Genomic DNA, 19,314 nt, shown 5'->3' on the forward strand with positions numbered 1-19,314 from the left:
CAACTGAGCTGGCTTCCTAGCATTCCCTGTACCCCAGTGTGCATGTCCCGTATCTCACAGTTGGGACAGCATCTGTTACTGAATAAATAAATAGCTTGTGAGAGTGGAAAACAAAGCAGACAGCCCCCATCCCTGTCCCTCTGTCCCTAGTCCTAGCTCTTTACTGGGGAGGTTGGAAAGTACTACAGAAGAATGGAAATGGCTGGGCTGCGAGGGATGAGTCATTCCCAGAGTCATGGCTGCAGATTTCTGGATGTGGCCCGTGACTATAAAACGCAGCAGAGATCCCTCTTTGGAAAGTGGTTCCCTCATTGCCTGGAACTATCGCTCATCCTGTGGCATGTTTCAGTATGACAGATGCTCCTCTATCCTCCCCTCTCCTCCCTCCTCATTCCGCACTTCTGCCTCCAGTCCAAACCTGTAGCCTTCGCCGTGAAAACAAACGTGAGCTACTGCGGCGCCCTGGATGAGGATGTGCCCGTTCCCAGCACAGCCATCTCCTTTGACGCCAAGGACTTCCTTCACATTAAAGAGGTAAATGTAGGACATACTGCACCCCTTCGTCTGCCAAAGAGCTATGGCTGGGAATCAGCCCGAGCCAAACACACAGGAGAGGAGACCCAAGGAGCTGCCAGTGCGGGACCTCAGTTAATGCCCTGGGTCTCCCCCATCATATCATCTCGCTGAGATTTAGAGGCTGAGATCATCGCCTGCATTGCCACGCACTTCCAACATGGGGGCATACTCAACGTTTGAAATGATGCAGCGGATTTTAGGTTTTGCGCCTCTCTCTCTCTCTCTCTCTCTCTCTCTCTCTCTCTCTCTCTCTCTCTCTCTCTCCTCTCTCTCGTATGCTACACTGCAGGCGCACCTGTGGGACTACAGACCCATGGATCTATGAGTGGAAGTTGGGGAAGCGTGAGTTTTGTAGCATAGCAGTATCTAGGAGGGCCTTTTTACAGAGGGGTATTACCATGGTAGACACTGTGAACAGTGGTCTTGACATTGTTGAAGTTAAGAAAGGGGCAGAGAGAACTCTTGGAAACAGTGAACAGTGTAAGGGGGACTTGGGACCACACATATAGAAAGGTATGACAATGAAATCATAACACCAGAAGCTTAAGCTTGCGGTCAGCCTAGGTACAGTGGAGTTCTGTTTGGTACCCAGCATTGTGCTCTGTGCCGGAGGATGATGCTACAGCGATGCTACGGGTGAGGAACTCTGAGTCGAGAGGCGGAGTGGATAGTATTGATGATTCCTGTATGGAATGATAAACTCTACTATTTAAAAAAAAAAATGGACGGGTATCCTGGAAGTTCACAGAGAGGGAAGGCGGCATCAGTATGGAGGAAGAATCCGAATTGGGCACAGAGTGGCATCAGGGAAGGGGCATCCTGCAGCACTGCAGAATGGCCAGATGGCAGTAGTGAAACAGCAGAGTCTGTGTCAGTGATTCAAGAAACATTGCTTTTCTATCAGCCATGCTGGAGGTGGAATTCAGGCCTCATGCACACCGGGCAAACGCTACAGCTGGGCTCTTATCTCCCATCCAAAGGGAGCATCCTGAGCCAGAGCAAGGAGACTGGTCTTGCCAGTGGGTTGGAAAGTAATTTGGGATAAATCAGACATGTAACCGTCAGCCTCTAGATTCAGCTTTTGAAGCAGAGATGGCAGAAAAGGGGCCAGATGTTGCAGCAATGGATGAGAAGGAAGGACTCGGCCTGCTACAGGAGTGTGCCCTTCCTTTGTGTGTGGCCCCTTTGAGCTGCTCTGAGAATTCTTTGATGTGTCTTGCTGATAGCTGTTGGGTCTATGAGCTGTTGAGCAAGGGATTTTCCTTCCGTCTGGCAGCTCCTATTTTTTCCAGTGTAGCTACTGATCTGGTCATCGTGTGTGGCTCAGAGCCTCTTGTTTTCAAATCTTGCAGGTCAAATAAAAAACAACATGGAATAAGAGCATGCTAATCACTTTAGGAAAAGCAAAACAGGCAAGATTGGAACCGTGCTAAGGGGGCCTTTCTAAAGCTGGCTCAACCCCTGGGACGCCAGCCACATGGAAGGGCACGCTTCTGTAGCTGGCCGAGTCCTTCCTCTCATGCCGTCTCTCAGGCAGCAACACACGTTCTGTTTTCTCAGTAATATAAAGGGCTAAAGGTCAAGAAAAGCCACGGTTGTGCCTGCTCCGAAACCAAACAGGGAGGGCTGAAGCAGGTGACTTTACACAGCGCCTGGCTCCCCGGTGGCCAGAGAACTATCACTTGCATTGAGTCAGAAGCTCAGTGTTCTTTATCTGTTTCCTAGAACCACAGTAAACCCTTTTGGGAAGTCGCATTAGCATCTTAGGCAGCCCTTCAGGTCACTGGGGTACCATTTAACAAATTAATGTCCCGGTGGGCTGACTTAATTTCAGGAAATAACTGAAACCCTAGGAAACCCTGACTCATGGTCTGTGTTGTCCCCGCCACAGTAAAATGAACACACCAAGAGTCCAAAAGGGCCAGCTTGCCTTTTCCTAATTACAAAATAAACAGGCTTGTTATTTCAGGTGTGTTATCCTGAATTAAAGACAGGAAACTAAGACCCAGATTGTTCGAGGCGTTCTATCACATCAACTCATGCTCCCTTCAGCTCAGTCTCTTGATTGGCACAAAGCCTGGCTTCTTTCTGCAGGAGCTCTGTGCAGAAAGGGCTGAGTCCTGCCATGTTGCTTGCGTTTGAATATGAGATTGGTGCTTAGAACTATTCAAGTTGCTCAGAATTTCGTGCTGTGATGATTCAACGCACCCTTCACTCTGCCTTGTCATAGGGTCAGTGTTAGAGTTATGTAAATGCCACTTTCCTCTGAGCTAAGAACGCCTCCTAGAGTTGGTATGTGTTGTATAACATGCACATACACACACCACACATCATACACACACACACACACACACACCATACACACACACACCACACACACGGAAAAGAGTTTCTTATCAACACTGATACAAATCACAGAGGTGCCTTTGTACTCTTTCCTGGGAGGTTTAAACAATATGATTTCTATCTATTTTCTAGAAATTACAGTAGGAACATTTCCTTGAGGCCCCAGCCGACCATTAACTGCCAACCTAGTTTTGCTGGTCCCCTGGGTAAGACCCTGCTGACACGTAGAGTGAACCGCAGCCATGCTCTGGAGTGTTTGCGACTATTCTCACAGTAGGGCAACAGAATCCGTGAGTTACAGCAGAGACCGTATGTACCAGCTGGGCCATTACAAATAAAACCCCTGAAGAATCCTCCTTTAGTCTGTGGGCTGAAAACATTGCCCACAAAATGCAAAAGCAGGGTGTTGGTTGTCTCTGCACTGTATGTACAATGTGGCATTGCAGACCAGACGAATAGCATTGGAGCCCTCGGCTTCCCTGGAATTTAACTGCTGAAATGTGAGGATAACTGAATTACTATTGATAGCAGCTTTCCTCTCTGCATTCCAGAAATATAACAACGATTGGTGGATAGGAAGGCTGGTCAAAGAGGGCTGCGAGATTGGCTTCATCCCAAGTCCACTGCGGCTGGAGAACATACGCATTCAGCAAGAGCAGAAAAGGGGCCGATTTCATGGCGGGTAACATCTGTCTTCTCCATGAGCTGGCCTTCGCTCCTTCCCTCCTCCCTTCTTTCTCTCCCTTTCTCCCTCCCTCTCACCCTCTTTCATTCCCTCCTTCCCTCCATCCTTCTTTCTTTCCCTCCTTCTCTCCCTCTTTCCCTCTCTCCCTCCCACCCTCCTTCTCTCCCCCTCCCTTCCTCCCTCCCTCTTTCATTCCCTCCTTCCCTCTTTCCCTCTATCTATACCTCCCTCCCTCTCTCTATCCCTCCTTCCCTCTCTCTTTCTTTCCCTCTTTCCCTCCCTCTCTCTCCCTCTTTTCCTCTCTCCCTCCCTCCATCTTTCTTCTCTCTCTTTCTCCTTCCTTTCTTCTTTTTTTGGTGGGGAAATTGGGTAATATTTTCAAGTTTCTCATTAAAAACTGGCTGAAGCAGTTTGTTCTTTTATCTCACCCTCTGTTTCCCGCTGGCTTTTCTGTTATCTCAGAAACGTGTTCTCAAGACTCTCTCTGTCTTCAGCCCAATGAAAACCTGTTGCACTCAGGCTCTCCTTGAGGAGGACACAAACGTTTGGGGTTTAACTATTTCCACTGTGTTCTGAACCCCAGCAACTCAGAAATCCACATAAACTCCACAGTCGAAGCTGCTTCCTGTGGGCTCAGCAACTCGAACCCCAGTTTTCTTCTGGGAGGGTTACCTGGAGCCTCACTTCTCAGGACAGCTCAGGTAGCAACTGACATGACCGAGAGTTGTGGTTTTGTTGGTTCCCTGTTAAAACCTCTGTCCAGTGGGCCCAGAAGGTGAAGGTGTGTGGACAGCCCCGGGGACACTTTTCTCTGCTTGGCTTCCTGCGCCATCTTCTTCGGCTGACACCGTGCTGGGGATTTGCAATGCACCAGCCTCTGTGGTCAAAGGAAACAGCACACAGGCTTCAGAATGCAAGGAGCAGATTCCAGGAGGGTGAGCAGAGCTTAAGAGAAGCCCTGGCCACACTGGGTCTCACTGGAGCACCCTGAAGCACTGATTTCACATGCATTTGAAGTTTTCAAAAGTTCTGTTACTGTTACCATTGCTTTGAGACAGTCTTGCTATGTAGTCCAGGCTTGTCTTTGGTGAGGCAGCTCTGCATCAGCCCCATGCTCTAGTACTGGATCACAACTGTGACCATCGTGTCTGGCTAAAGCAGTTCTTCTGATTCAATATTGCTTTTCAATTAATTTTTGTATTTAAGAAACCAGAGTGTTATTTAAGTCGTCCTTTCCTGCTATCCTAATGAAAAGCTTTCAGTAGTCATGGAAACTCTCAGAAGCACAGTTCACCTCTTTTCTAATGATTAATCTTCTGTTTAGATGTTTTATTATTAACCCTCTGGTGCCCTTTGCTCTAGACATTTCGTCCTCCATGCTTCTTAGCACAGCTGGCTCTTCCCTGGGGCCTTTGCAGCTGCTTCCTTCTACCGGGGACCCCTCTTCCTCCTTGACTGTTACCAGATCACTCCATCTCTTTCAGGTTCTTGCTGCACAGTTCCGGTGAGCCCTTCCTTCCCTGCACCATTTTACATGGTACCCACTCCAGGCTCACCCCTTCCCCGCATTTTCCATCTCACGTACTAGATTAGATATTTACCTCTTTCTCTAGTTTAGCCTTGATTATCTCCTGCTAGAACGTAGCTCACTAACAATCTCCCACCATTGTAGCTGTTATTAATACATACATACATACATACATACATACATATATAAATACGCACACACATAAAGTTTAATTTGAGGCACCAGAAACAATAAAACCAATGGTTCATTCACAGAAGTTCTTTCGTCATGCTTCTGTCTGTAAGGTATCGATAACATCTATGTCCGTAGACAAAGAAAACCAACACTCAAGATGTATCACGATGTGTTCCACAGCCAATAAGTAACATAATTGTTCATCATTGACCTATGAACATGTGAATCATGACTAATAGCTCTTACTGTTGGCATTAGGAACAGTTCATGGAACACTGCCCCCCAACCCGCTCCCAATTAAACTTTTAAGGAGAAGTTCTTGGGGTCCTCTTGCTTGTTCTAAGCTGTCTGGCCTCTGACTGGTACTTCAATACTTGGTCTTAGGTAAACACATAGCTCCAAAGAACATCCTTACCAGGGGTCCTTCTGCTCAATTTTTGTACGAATAACTGGAAAAGAGAATTTGCAAAGTGTTTCCAGGTCTCGATGAGATTTCCACTTCCTCTGAGGTCAGAGAAAGCATTAGAGCAGATTCTTGAAGCTCTTCTATCAGGTTTTAGTATGCTTTGAATTATTTAGTAGAAGGCCAAAGAACACCTTGGATTCCCAGTTTCTGTTTTCAGAGGATCTAGGGCAAGAGTCTTAAATTTGTTTCCATGTTCTAGGAAATCGAGTGGAAACTCTTCCTCCAGTCTTGGAGAAATGGTGTCAGGGACATTTCGAGCAACCCCCACAACAACAGGTGAGCGGTCTTGCTACCAAGCATTGGAGCATATAAGCCAACGTTATTACTGGTTTGGGAATAAAGGCTTGGTTGAAAATGTAAGGCTTCTTTTATTTAAGATTTCCTTGCTCATTTGAATTCTAGTTTGACTTGAAGTGTACTAATGATACAGAAATTCAAGTCATCAGTATAATTTTGAAAAATCTCATTCACCCCCTATACCCACTACTTCTCCATGTATAAACTAACCTCAAGTCCATTATTCTACTCAAGAACTCAAGGTACTTCAAGATTGTGAGGCCCGTAGATATAAAAGCTCATGGATTGTCACAACAATGTTCTGTATGTACATGAGACTTTAGCCCATCTTGGGACCAAGTTGTACATACTGGGGGGCATATAGCCCCCCTGCAGCCAAGATTACCTTGTCTTTATTATTGGATATCAGGAAGTTCCATTTGAGTCCCAGAATGGATGCAATGAAGAGACAGGGTATCTCAATAAAGCCTTCGTGTGTCTTTCGATATAATGAAGATGTTCTCCTAGAAAGTTCTCTCCTGTCACATTTTGTGACTCCTGAAAGCTAATTTCACTCTGGCCAGGAACTGAGGCTGTATGAGAGCCTCCGATATCACCAGCTCAGATGGCAGGTCAAGACTCTGCCATTCATGTCAATGCTGGGTGGATGCTGGGGCAGTTCTGGGGACTTGGTCCTTGTTTGTGAGGATTCATGCTGACTTCCAGGGCTGAGAACCAACCTGTCCCTCTAGGTTACCCCATGTAGACAGGACCTAATGCTTGGGTGACAGCAAAGCCACCTTCATTGGCTGTGGACTAGGTTCTGCCCTCTGTATGTTTGCTGGACACTGGGGCATTACAACAAACAGCCTTTCACTCTTCCAGCTGGAGAAATGCCTGAAGATCTGCCATATTACCTCGTGGTTCACCAAATGCACAAATACAGAACAATAGCAACAATAGCAACAGCAATCAGTAATGTCTGAGGTGGTAGTAATTTTGCTCACATTGTATTGTTTCTTTTTTATTACATTTCCTTTAGCCAACTTGCCCTCCACTTCATATGTGCCACACCCAATGTGGGCACCCATAGTTAATGGTTAGCTAACAATCTCCTGTATTGTTTGAGTGCCTGTGCCAACCTTTCACAGGAAATTGCGATGCCAGGTCATTGGTGCAGGGAAGAAGCGGCCCATATCTCATGTTCTCACAAGTAGCATGTCCATGGCGAAGTGGCAGGGCAGCGATCTGCTGAGTGGGTGCAAGGCCATCCTGGAGGACAGTTACAGGGTACCTTCTCCCAGCTTTTAAGCTCATGTGCTGTCGTTTGCAGAGATTGCATATTTTGATGTGGCTCTCATTGTTGTCTTTTAGCAAAACAGAAGCAGAAAGTGGTAAGTTGTGTTTCCTTTTCTAAACTCCTGCTAAGGTATCCTATCCGTACATGCCTGCGATGCTCCATGTCTGTGACCCACATACCTCTTGAGGGATGGGCCTCCTCGGTGGGGACCCTTAGGCATCACTTACTGTTCAGCCTGAGAATTCTGGATGTTGTGGCTGTCGAGGAGAGAGGCCCGGTCTCACCTTCTCACTCGTGTTGATGCGTCTTTTTCAGACGGAGCACATCCCTCCCTACGATGTTGTGCCATCCATGCGTCCGGTGGTGTTAGTGGGGCCATCTCTGAAAGGTTATGAGGTACAAGTTATCTGTTACTCTCCTTTTCTTGACCAAGAACCCTGGGGACCATCCTTCGGAATCTGACCCCTCCCAGGTCTGTTGACAGATAGGAAGTGGTAGAAGGCAGCTCACAGAAGGTGAAGACAGGTGGTGGGGGAAAGCCAGTAGAAACTAGATTAAACTCTGGAGAGCAATTAGACATTGCCATGTAATAAAGAGGAATGAAGGTTGTGTTGCATGACATCTCAGGTTTTGCTATTCTCACTTTGTGTTTGAATGGAAAAAAACAGGTGGGGTGTGATCTCTAAGTCTGAAGCTGGGCAACCTTCAGGCCAACTGACCCCCCTGCTAGGATGATGTCTGGAGGAAGGATGTATTCAGTAAACATTTGTTGAATGAGCTAAAAAAAACGTTCCTGGGGCGGTTCAAAAATTCTCATCTCTCTTTCTCGCTCCAAGATGGAAACGTCAGGTGATGAGCAGGAAAATTATGTACAAAAAAAAACCCTTTAAGTCTCAAATAGGGAGAATTCCCAATACGCTCAGACTCGGGTAGCTGAGCCCAGAGCTGACGCTGGAACTGCCCACTACCCATCACTAGAGGCAAGCATAATCCCGCCATGTGAAGATGGCCAGCCCTCTTTTGCGCAGCCAGTTTATGGTCTCCTTGGGGCAGATGGATATCCTAAGGGACATAGGAGGAGGGTTTGCCTGGGGTCCTGGTGAAAATTATGAATTCATTCTTCAGCACCCTGGAGAAGAACCAAGGGAGATATTAGCAACTATGTTTGATTATCTTGAAAAATCAGCCCTGGAGAACATCGGTAGCTGCCCCCTGGAGAAGCCTGGATGTGATGGGGTTTCTCCTCAGTCACTGTGCCCTTCCCTTCCACCTCTCTCACCGTTGACTTCTCTCTCTCTTTCTCTGTCTCTCTCTCTCCCTTTCTCTCTCTCCATGCGTTTGCCTCATTCTTTTTTCCCTCACCTCTGCGAAGGTAACAGACATGATGCAGAAAGCCCTCTTTGATTTCCTGAAGCACAGGTTTGATGGGAGGTGAGACATATAGATGTTTTTGTATTTTGATTTTTCTTTAACTGTAAAAGTGTGATAAATTGATTTGTGGATCTGTTTCCAATGACTACAGAAGTCCAGTGATTAAACTGAATTCAGTGTTCCAGGAGAGTGTTCACTGAAACAGCTATGAAAATACAAAGTATTGCATGAGGCCCCCAGGGACAAACAAAAGGAAATGAATCCATTTGTTGGGTGTAATGTATGTTTGTCTTTATTTTCTCGCTTACTAGTGAGTTCATACCGAACTGGTTTTCAGAAATTGGTTGAAAATGTCAATTTCTGATAAATACGATGGCTCACTGGTCATGCTGGCTGGTGTCTGGGAATTGTCCGTGTGTGTGATTTGAATGTCTAAATAACAAAGTGCTTTGCAAGCATGAAATGCTGGAAACAGCCTTCAACAAATAAATAAATTTCCTTAAAAGAGAAATGCAATCATCGCTTTGCCACAGCCTCCCGAGTGATAACTGAAAGACACTGTCTTTATTTGGATGCTATTTTTAGAAATACAACCTCGTGGTTTTCATAGGTATGTTTTCCATGTACCCCTCTATAAGCTATCATCAATACAGCCAAGCCCTCAAACAAGTTTGTGCTTCAGTTTTGTGGAAAATGTCTAGAGTTCCTAGGTTTTCTAGAAACGTGATTTAAAAAAAATCTGTATTGATTCAACAATGAAAACATGATTGTTCACAATGCGGAGTGTGTTCTGTGTAGAAACAAGCACCCAGAAAAGCTGAAGATTCATCAGAAGCAAGCTTACATAGTACACATCGAGAAGCCCGGGCAATGCATCCAGGTTATCACTTCACGCTGAATAATTCATTTTAAAAATGTTTAAAGGCTTTTAAATAGATTTTAGACTTTAATTTTAAGAAAAGGCAAGCACAAATTGTGTGTATATAAAACTTAAGCACAAGTATCTATAATTTCATACAAGTACTTTTTTGTGTTTATAATTTGTCAAAAGAAAAGCCTTCTGTGTAGTCATATGAAAATAATCACTGGTTTTTAAGACTAGACACAGTGTAAAGAAGCTGAGGGGATGGGGGAATAGTGCAGGGGGTAAGAGTGCTTGTTGTACGTACAAACATAAATCGCTGAGTTCAAATACCCAGCACGCACATAAAGCATAGCATTGCCTCTGCCTCAGTGCTGTGTAGAGATGAGAGCATCCCTAGGGCTTGCTGGCTTCCGGTTTCTGAAAGATGTTGTCTCAAATGAATGCAGTGGAGAGGGATAGAGCAGGAGTCTTAATGTCTTCCAGCATAGAAACCAGCCTTTCCCTCTCTCTCTCTCTCTCTCTCTCTCTCTCTCTCTCTCTCTCTCTCTCTCTCTCTCTCTCTCAAGACTAGGGAATTCATGTTCTAAAAATACATTGCAAAGAAACAGCTGAACCTGGACTCTAACTTAACAGTTATGGTCTAGTCCTGTTCTGTGTTCTGGGTCATAACCCTGACCCACGAGTGCCTCTGGATGGAAGGAAGCTAACACGAGAGGTCTGCTGTTCTTGTTGCATTTACACAGTTCCTTCAGCTCTACATAGATCGTTGGCTTTAACCTGGGGTGCCTTCACTGAAAGCTGTCCTGAGCAGTGCCCCCTTCTCAGATTCCATCACTGTCTTTGATCTGAGCAGATCCCGCCCCACAGGTCAGCCTACCCTGGTGTTAGGTTGTTCTGTTTCCAGGTGACATTCCTGTGAACAATGTTGCTGAAGGCACCAATGACAAATGAAGAAAGGAACACGGAGGGTTGGGCAAAGGGAAAGATGAATGGCTGAAAGACTGCTTCAGGAGAGCAGACTGATGTCTGTAACCCCAAGGCTGTGGAAGAGGGTGCTCATTGAGTTACAGCACAGAGGTGTCTGGAGTCAAGTAGAATCATCTGTTCCGTTCACCGAATCTACACTACTGAAGCATCTTTCAAATTAAAGATAGAATTAAAATTCCAATGCCAAGTTTTCACGGGGTCTGATGATGGCAGACAGTCTGGGGGAGGGGACCCAGTAGCAGCTCAAATGACAGCTGGAGACAGAGGCATTCCTGGCGAAGTCCTGGAGAGAAGTAGGTAGCAAAGATGGGAGTGGTAGAGGGATGAGCGGAGAGTACCACAGAAACGCCCAGGGAGCCCACTGGTGAGCAACTGCGGACGGTTGAGTAAGGCGGAAGTTGGCCCGGAGCTTCTCACAGATGCTCACGCGTCTTCTGTGTGGGGAATATTGTGCTTTGAGCTGTGACAATCTGCTGCGTTGTGTTTTTACCAATTAATAAAAGGAGGGAAAACAGCACATAGTCTTTAGCTGAAATCGGCCAAGAGAACAATTACACGGAAGGCTGACTCAGTGGACCGGCATCAACAGCACCGTCAAATGGAAGCCTGTTCAGGATTTCTTCGGCTGTGACTGCGGTAGGGGAGGCATCATCGTCAGGAGAATGGCTCATGCTTTTCAGAAAGATCAAAGAAGAAATCCGTTTGTTAAGAGGCTTTTTAATCCAGTACTGCTTTTCAGATCCCAATTCAAAATTAATTCAGTGGAGTAGATGAAACCCATCTGTTTGACTTTACCGGAAGCAAAAGCTTGGATGGCTTTCCTTTTGACTCCTTAGAAGTATGAGTCACTTTAGACCTATTCCTTACTCCATTTGTTTGAGTCTAACTGTAGCATTTGTGGGGGGAGAAGTAGTACTACGTAGCTCCCAAGGATCTCTCGTATATGTCAGTGTGGAATTGATTCCTGTCAGTGGATTATGGAACGAGTAAGCCTGGCAGTCTGCTCCAGTGGCATTCAGCCTGCAGGAGACACAGTGGGAATCATGTGTCTCTATCCATAACACAGACACCCCCGGGGGCTGGGTTGTGGTTGATCCACCACTGTCCGGCTGCGGAACGGCCTCACCAGCTGCAGTCTGCTGGCTTACGCCACACATTTCCAGTTCCCCCCCAAAATTAGTCATCTAGGCTTTCAGTTTTTTAAAATTTCTTTTTATTAGCATAGATTCACCGTACACAGCACTGGGGTTCCTAAAGACAGCCTTGAGCTTTTCTGACTGCCGAGTAGTAGCTCTATAGCGTCATGTCATGGCCTATGTGGCGCCTAGAGGGATAGGGTCCTAAAATAAAGGGGACTGTAGCTCAAGGAGCGTGTAATCTAAAACGAACAAGCAAAACAAAACAACCCCAAATTGTCAAGTAGGAAAGAATTGGAAAGAGAAGAACTTAAGCATACCACTTAGGGAGGTGCTGAAACTTAGAACTCAATTATTAAGGAAAGGAAATGGTCAGCTGATGACATCACAAAGCAGCCCCACCACGTAAGTATGATAACTGTTTGCCCCAACAGTTCACAAATGGAAAAGAGAAACTTCTACCTCAGAACCAATCTGTCTTTCCTCTCGGCCCCTCCCGCGATTCTTTCTTCTAGAGCTGGTCTCAAACACTATATAATGGAACATTTGTGTGCCACCTTGAATGTTTAAATTAATAGATTTGATTACGTCGAGTCTTACTGCCTTCCTCAAAGGTTCCTGCTGTATGTATAAGGCTCACCAACTCTGGGACAGGAGAGCCCTTGCTAATGGACACTAACTTCTGGAGACAAGATATGAGGAAACTTCCTCACGAGTCTCTGGATTTTCAACAGCTGCTTTACTTGATATTTACACACACACACACACACACACATATTTGTGTGTGTAGCACCATAACCAAGGCAATATTCATTTTTGTATGTATGTGTGTATGTATGTATGTATGTATGTATGCATGTATGTATGTATGTATGTATGTATATGTGTGTGCGTGTGTGTGCGTGTGTGTGTGTGTGTGTGTGTGTGTGTATTTTTGAGGCACGGTCTCATTATGTAGCCTTGGATAGCCTGGAAGTAGCTATGTAGACCAGGCTAGTGTCGACCTCCCAGACAACTACCTGCCTCTGTCTCCTTAGTGCTGGGATTAAAGGTGTGTACTGCCACATCTAGCCCTCTAAGGCAACTTCTGTAGAAGGAAGGGTTTATTTGGGGCATACCTTTCTAGAGGGCTAAGAATCCATTATGAGCATGAAGGGAAGCAATGTGACAAGCAGGCATGGTGGCTGGAGCTGGCAGCTGAGAGCTGAGGGCTCTCATCTTGAACCATAAGCAGGAAACAGAAAGAGTGGAACTGGGAATGTCACGTGACTTCTGAAACCTCAGAATTGGCCTGCAGTGATGTACTTCCTCCAGGAAGGCTACATCTCCTAAGCCTCTCCAAGCAGTGACTCCAACTAGGGACCAAGTATTTAATGTCTGAGAATATGGGGGACATTTAAAACCACCATAAATGCTAAGAACAGTCATTTAAGAAATCAGTTTTATGTAGTGCCTTCTTTGCCCTTAGCACTAATACTCTGCGATACTGAGGACAAATCTATCCCCACTTTATTGATTAAGGGATGGAGGCTCAAAAATGCTATAACTTTGTCCTTGAGCATGGAAATCAAAAGAACGCTAGAGGGGACCCTGGGGTCTTCCTGTGCCTTCCTTCCTGTTCATCCTGCTTTGGAACACTTTGCCCGTCAGCACTAGAAATTTAAAAATATGTATTATGCTGATTTGGGCTTCTTACTAATTAGCCAGAATAGAAATAGATCTTCCTGCTGTTACATTAGCAACATGGGAATACTAATTTTTTTTGAATGGGTATCACAACTGCAAGAACTTCCCATAGAATATCTGCGGAAAGGCAGATGGCATGGTTCTGCAGATAGAGGCACCTGCCACCGAGCCTGGTGTCCTGAGTTCTATCTCTGGGCCTCACACGGTGAGTGGAGGGAATGGACTCCTACAAGATGTCCCCTGGCCTCCACTGGCACACTGGCATGCGCATGCCTACTGCCCCTCCCATATAAATGAAAATGTAAAGACAAAAATTCAGAAAACGAATGATGTCACCAACTTTGATGAATTCTAAAGGAGGAAACGTGCAGACTTGGTGGATTTAGGGACTGCTTTTGGGGTTTTAGGGACACTAGCTGCTATACCCTGACTTGAGGGGAACTAGACTCCTGCTGCCCAGTAACTGCTGGCACTGCCTAGACGGGGTTGCCAAGGGAACACTTGGGGAAAGGTACCAAGATGCATGGTCGATGAGGAAAACAGAGAAGCTGGAGACATACCATTAGTTTAAAAGCATAATCAATTAGGAGACACTCGATGGTGAGTGCAGTCCCTTTGCTGACGGAGCTTGTACTTCAAAAGAAAGAAATCAAGGTCTGGTATCCACCTTTGGTAAAGTATCTTTATAGACTGACTTCTAGAGTCAGAGTCAGCCCTTTCTGGACTATACTCCAAGCGTGTGTATTTTTGCTAACAGCCAACATATGTTATCAATGGAGTCTTTTATTAGAAAATAAAATGAGAAAAGGAACATTTTGTCGCCCTCGGCATTTTGTCTATTTTTAACATTCAAAGCAGCTTCTTCTGTGTATGTTTGACACTGGTTGTATTTGAATGGCTATGTGAAAGTGATTTTGTATCCCGGGGAAACATTTGCTGATGATTTCTTCAAAATTTAAGAACCAGGAATTACTATTTGGCTTATGAAGAGCTAGGAAATTTTGGCAAGGCAGAAATCATTTTTCTGGAAAGTTGACTCCTGTCCTTCTTTGAGTCGGTCCACTTGTCTATAGCTCTATACTTGGGTTGTTCTAGAATATGACAGTATGTTTCCATCCGGATGTTCCATTCTTTAACAAACAAGAAGCCCAGAGCCCCAACTAAACAGAAGATCTCATTCTGTGAGGAAAGAGTGCTACCCAGGAGACCCTGCATCTCAGAGCTGCCTGAGCGAGGTATGGCAGCTAAGGCCTGTCATCCCAGCGCTCAGGACACTAAGGCAGAAGGCCTGAGGACTGCTGCAAGCTTGTGGCCAGCTGGGCTGCAGAATGAGACTGTCAAGAAAAAGGAGAAGACGGAGGAGGAGGAGGAGGAGGAGGAGGAGGAGGAGGAAGAAGAAGAGGGGGAGGAGGGAGAAGAAGAAGAAGGAGAAGAGGAGGAGGAGGAGAAAACCTGCAGTGGAAAACTCAGATATGGGGCTCTCATGTTTTAAACCTGGTCTGAACCCACACTGTGCTCTCAGCAGGGCCAGAGTTGTAAGCCTACACCTGGTGGCTTAGCTCATCTTAGAGATTTGTTGTACTGGGAAACAAAACTCAACTGAAAGGGAGTTGTCCAGCCACGTAACTAAGCCTCTTCCTGTGTTCGAGGCCTCCTAGACTGTCATTGCCTGGAATAGACCAGTGGATTTTTTTCTGTGTCTCAGTTTCCTTCTTGGTAAAATATAGAAGTTCTTATACCAGTGTTTTCTGATGTCATCTAGCTGTCAGAGTTTCCTTTCTTACCTTCACTTTCTCTTTTAAAAAACGATGAATTCATGAGGGAGCCCCATTTAGAGGACAGAAATGTGGAGGGCCACTCACGTTTGCACTCACAGTGAGTGGTCCCTGGGCTATCTCTGCACAGCTTTGGAGTCTATGCAAGGTAATTTAAGGCTGCCTCAAACAGTCATCAAGTCATATAGATTCAAAATGTTAAAACATTGCAGTGTTCCAAGCCCCTGCAGCTTACAAATGCAGCAGCCCAGGCCAGCCCCAGTTGGCTTCAGCATCCTGCTGGAACTCCTGCACACCCTGTTACTCTAAAGGCCTGACTTTTTAAGTTAGGCCTTATAGTGGGTCCCTATGTTTCTAGTATAAGGGAGCCTGAGGCAGGAGGAGGATGAATGCAAAGTTATCCAGCTACACATAGTAAGACCCTGCTTAATTTTGTTTGTTTGTTTCGAAGCACTTATGAAAAGGACAATTTTGGGATCTCCCCAAAGCTCCTAGTACCTTCATCTCCAGACATTAAAATGTCAGATATTAAAATGTCCTGAAACAGCAGTGAGAGGGTATGAAATTCTGCTGTGCTTTAACCTCAAAGGAGTTTGACCCTGGAGGAGAGGAAGTCTACTCTGAGGATAAAGGGAAGTGATGCTCCCCTTTCTGAACTCAGCCAAGCCGTGTGGATGAGGGTAGGGAAGGCCCATGGGTCTCTGTAAGTGGCCTAGGCAGACCAGCTTTGAATTCTACAGATAATAACTGGGAACTGAGCCGTCTCCGTTAAAAATTATTTTAAAGTCTACATCCTTTCATTTGAGAATGCATAATTCCGGTTGCTTCCCTCGCTCCACACAAAGTCTATCCTCTCTTCTTCTGTGACTGTAAAGTGTGCTCTACCTCACCAAATGCCAGTCTCATGCGCCCACCGACTTCCGCTATTGGGCTGGCGAGTGCCCACCAGATGTGGTCAGATCCTGTGCACACATGTGAGGCTCCTGGGCCTGCAAAGAAAGAAACTGTATTCCTCACCTCCTTGCTTGCAAAGCTCCTCTTGGACCTGTGGAGAAATGCTCCATGTATCGGGGATTAACAACAGAGCCAAGAAACGCAACATAGCGACCAACTGGTTCATTTTTTTTTTTTTTATTGTGATCAAATGAAGCTTTCCCTCTTTGGCCAGCAATGCTGGGTGGGGGGGGGGGGATCTGTTGCGGGCCTTGTGCAAGAGCAAAGCCACTGTGAATTCGGAGGAAACTGTAAAGCTATTTCCTAGAAAGAGCGTGGCTAATTCATGTTTTGATTCCCTCCTGGGGTGGTGTGTGTTTTAAAGGCAACTTGGCCGGGCAGGCCATAATGGAGGGAGTACATTTCCACTGGAGTGGTTTTTGGCTCAAGAGCCAAAGCCTGCCGTCATCCTGCCCTGTCTGTGTTTTCATACGAGCCAGAGCCTGTTCAAAATCCTTGTGGCCGATGTTTACTGTACAGTGCTTCCTCTATAGTGTGTAAAATGGCGATTGAGCGCTGTGCCTGTAAATTGCTCAGAGAGCCGCATAACATGTTTTCCTAGCTTATTCTGTTCTGTGCTCCTCTTCCTAGGATATCAATAACAAGAGTGACAGCTGACATTTCTCTTGCTAAGAGGTCTGTCCTCAACAATCCCAGCAAGAGAGCAATCATTGAACGCTCTAACACCAGATCCAGCTTAGGTAAGAGGCATTCATGCAGGCATGGGGGGTATATGTGGGGAATGTCTTGCCCAGCGTGGGTGCTGTCCTGTATGGAGACGTGTTGGGTATCTGTAGAGAGAGCCAGCCAATGGATAGGAGAGGGGCAGAGTCCTGTAGCAGCTAGAGCCCCTCTCTCAGTTCTAATCTGTTAGCTACGCTGCAGTCTGGTGGGAAAAAATGGCCTTCTCAGGATCTTCTGTTCAGTTGCTGCTGAACCATAGGAAACCACCCATTTCCTTTTCCCCAAATGTCACAATAAGGCTTCTGTCATAGCTGACACACAGCTGGCATGAAAGGAAATGCGATGTTGAGAAGGGCATGATATGATGTGCTTGTATGTACTGGTGTGCCCAGAAGGGCCATCCCTTTCAGTAGAAATGGTGACCGTCAGGATGAACATGCAGGAAACCTAAACCTGTCTTTTCTGGGTGCTTTTTGAAAAACATGTTAAATTCCTTCCATAAGGGAGAGAGAATAAAAGGTTGTAGGTGGGTTGGGGGTGTGAATAGAAGTGAGTCACTTTGGGAAATATTGCCTTGAACCCATGGGGGAAAAGTAGTAACAGTTTTGGAAGCTGAGTGAGGGTATGCATACCTATAATCTCAGCACATGGGAAGGAGAGTCAAGAGGATCAGGAGTTCAAGGCCAGCCTGGACTACCTAAGACCTTGTTTCAAAAGCAAACCAACACCAGAGTCAACTCAGGCATAAGGAGCATCACCAGTCCCAAAGATGCTGAAACTATGCGGTCTAGTGGTAGACTGTTCACTAAGGGCCTCTGGCACTGGAGTTTCTGACTGTCCCAGCTTTGCCTGCCTGTAGCAGATTTATGAAGAAGCTTCCATTAGAGCCCCCCCCCCCCGAGAACCTGTCTGAGTAGCCAAGACAGTTGGTTTTCTTGAAGAAAATACACTAGGTAGATAAAAATGCCTTTGTCTTCCTTGTGCCTATAATTTGCTTATTATGCTCCCTATACATGTTTTCTAAACACTGGGCTCACCCTGCTGTGTGATCCGGCCTTGCCCCATCTCCCCAAGCTCCACCGCTGCTTATGCTGCAGTGCCACAGGCCAAGGGCCTTGTGTTGTTTCAGCAGTAGGTATGAACCAACATGCCAGCTCATTGCTGCTGCAGAGTAAACAAAACCCAGGAATTTCTGAGTTACCTGAACCGAGACGAAGAGTGCCCTGTGGGTTCTGGTCCTGGAGCAGTCCAGTTTGTGTTGCTGCCTTTTAGTTCCTTGGGAAAATCGCTAAATTCTATTTTACATTATTTTATGATAGCACATGAGACTCGAAACTAAAATGATAAAAGATATGAGCTTGTTCCATTATAGTTCTGCCTAGAAACTCCTTTAAAACTGTGGCAGTCTATAGCACCAATAGAGGGCCTACTCCCACCCCACCCCCACTCTTGTTCCTTCTGCTAAGCTGGCTGCAGTAAAAACTAACTTTATTTTCAAATGCCCTTATTGAGAAAAAGTTTTAAACTGTTTCTGACATGCTAGGAAAAAAATGAATGTGATGAATGTGTGTTTATGATTTCTAACAAATGCAGTCTATTATTTCATAAGAATTTGGCAAGGATTTCCTTAAATAGATATCCTGAAAACGCCACTGGGAAAATTAATCTGAAGCCTTTCAGGACATGGGTGTTTAATGATGTGAAGGCGATGTGTGTTTTGACTCTTTGAATTAAAATTATTTTTAAAAAAGATGTGTGTGTGTGTGTGTGTGTGTGTGTGTGTGTGTGTGTGTGTGCGCGCGCGCATGCCTAAGGAGGCCAGTGAAGTTGTTTTGCCCCCTGGAGCTGGGGTCCAGGTGGCTATGAGCTGTCTAATGTGGATGCTGGAACCGAGCTTGGTCCTCTGGAACCAAGTGCCTTAACTACTTGCCCATTTCTCTCTCCTCCACACTCAGACTTTTTAATGTAGATCATGCATTAAATGTCAGTGATTCTTTAAGAAATAAGAAACTTTTGCTTTTATGCAAAGTCTTCTATTAGTAGAATCTAATCATTTTGGGCATGACACACTACATCAGCTGATTAATAAAGTATATAAAGGATTTTCTTTTTTGAGACAATATCAATACAGAATGCAGTCTGGGCTGAAACTCTCTGTGTTTCCCAGGATGACCTTGAAGTCATGGTCCTTCTGCCTTGGTGTCCTAAGTATTGGGATTCCAGGTATGCGCCACCACGTCCCACTTAAAGACCTCTTAAATTTCAGAAAAAACATGTGTTTGGTCATGTGTTTTACCTCTCTCTCTCTCTCTCTCTCTCTCTCTCTCTCTCTCTCTCTCTCTCTCTCTCTCTCTCTCACACACACACACACACACACACACACACACACGCACCCGTACACACACACCAGAAGGAGAGTTTGTAAACCACACACAGCAGCACACACCTGTCATCTCAGTACTTGGG

The 19,314-nt window shown here is 45.7% G+C and overlaps 1 protein-coding gene across 1 annotated transcript in view; it reads left to right on the forward strand.

Annotated features, from left to right (window-relative positions):
* The first annotated feature begins 472 nt into the window (after positions 1 to 472).
* The window catches only part of Cacnb4 (calcium voltage-gated channel auxiliary subunit beta 4), a 39,420-nt gene continuing 20,578 nt past the window's right edge, over positions 473 to 19,314 (forward strand). The window contains exons 1-6 of the mRNA XM_038336467.1: positions 473 to 534; positions 5,975 to 6,051; positions 7,426 to 7,445; positions 7,667 to 7,747; positions 8,724 to 8,782; positions 16,756 to 16,865. Of these exons, the coding sequence (XP_038192395.1) occupies positions 473 to 534; positions 5,975 to 6,051; positions 7,426 to 7,445; positions 7,667 to 7,747; positions 8,724 to 8,782; positions 16,756 to 16,865 (409 nt within the window). The remainder of the gene's footprint in view (positions 535 to 5,974; positions 6,052 to 7,425; positions 7,446 to 7,666; positions 7,748 to 8,723; positions 8,783 to 16,755; positions 16,866 to 19,314) is intronic.

This window comes from Arvicola amphibius, chromosome 7 (genome assembly GCF_903992535.2).
Source record: "Arvicola amphibius chromosome 7, mArvAmp1.2, whole genome shotgun sequence".
Lineage (NCBI taxonomy): Eukaryota > Metazoa > Chordata > Mammalia > Rodentia > Cricetidae > Arvicola > Arvicola amphibius.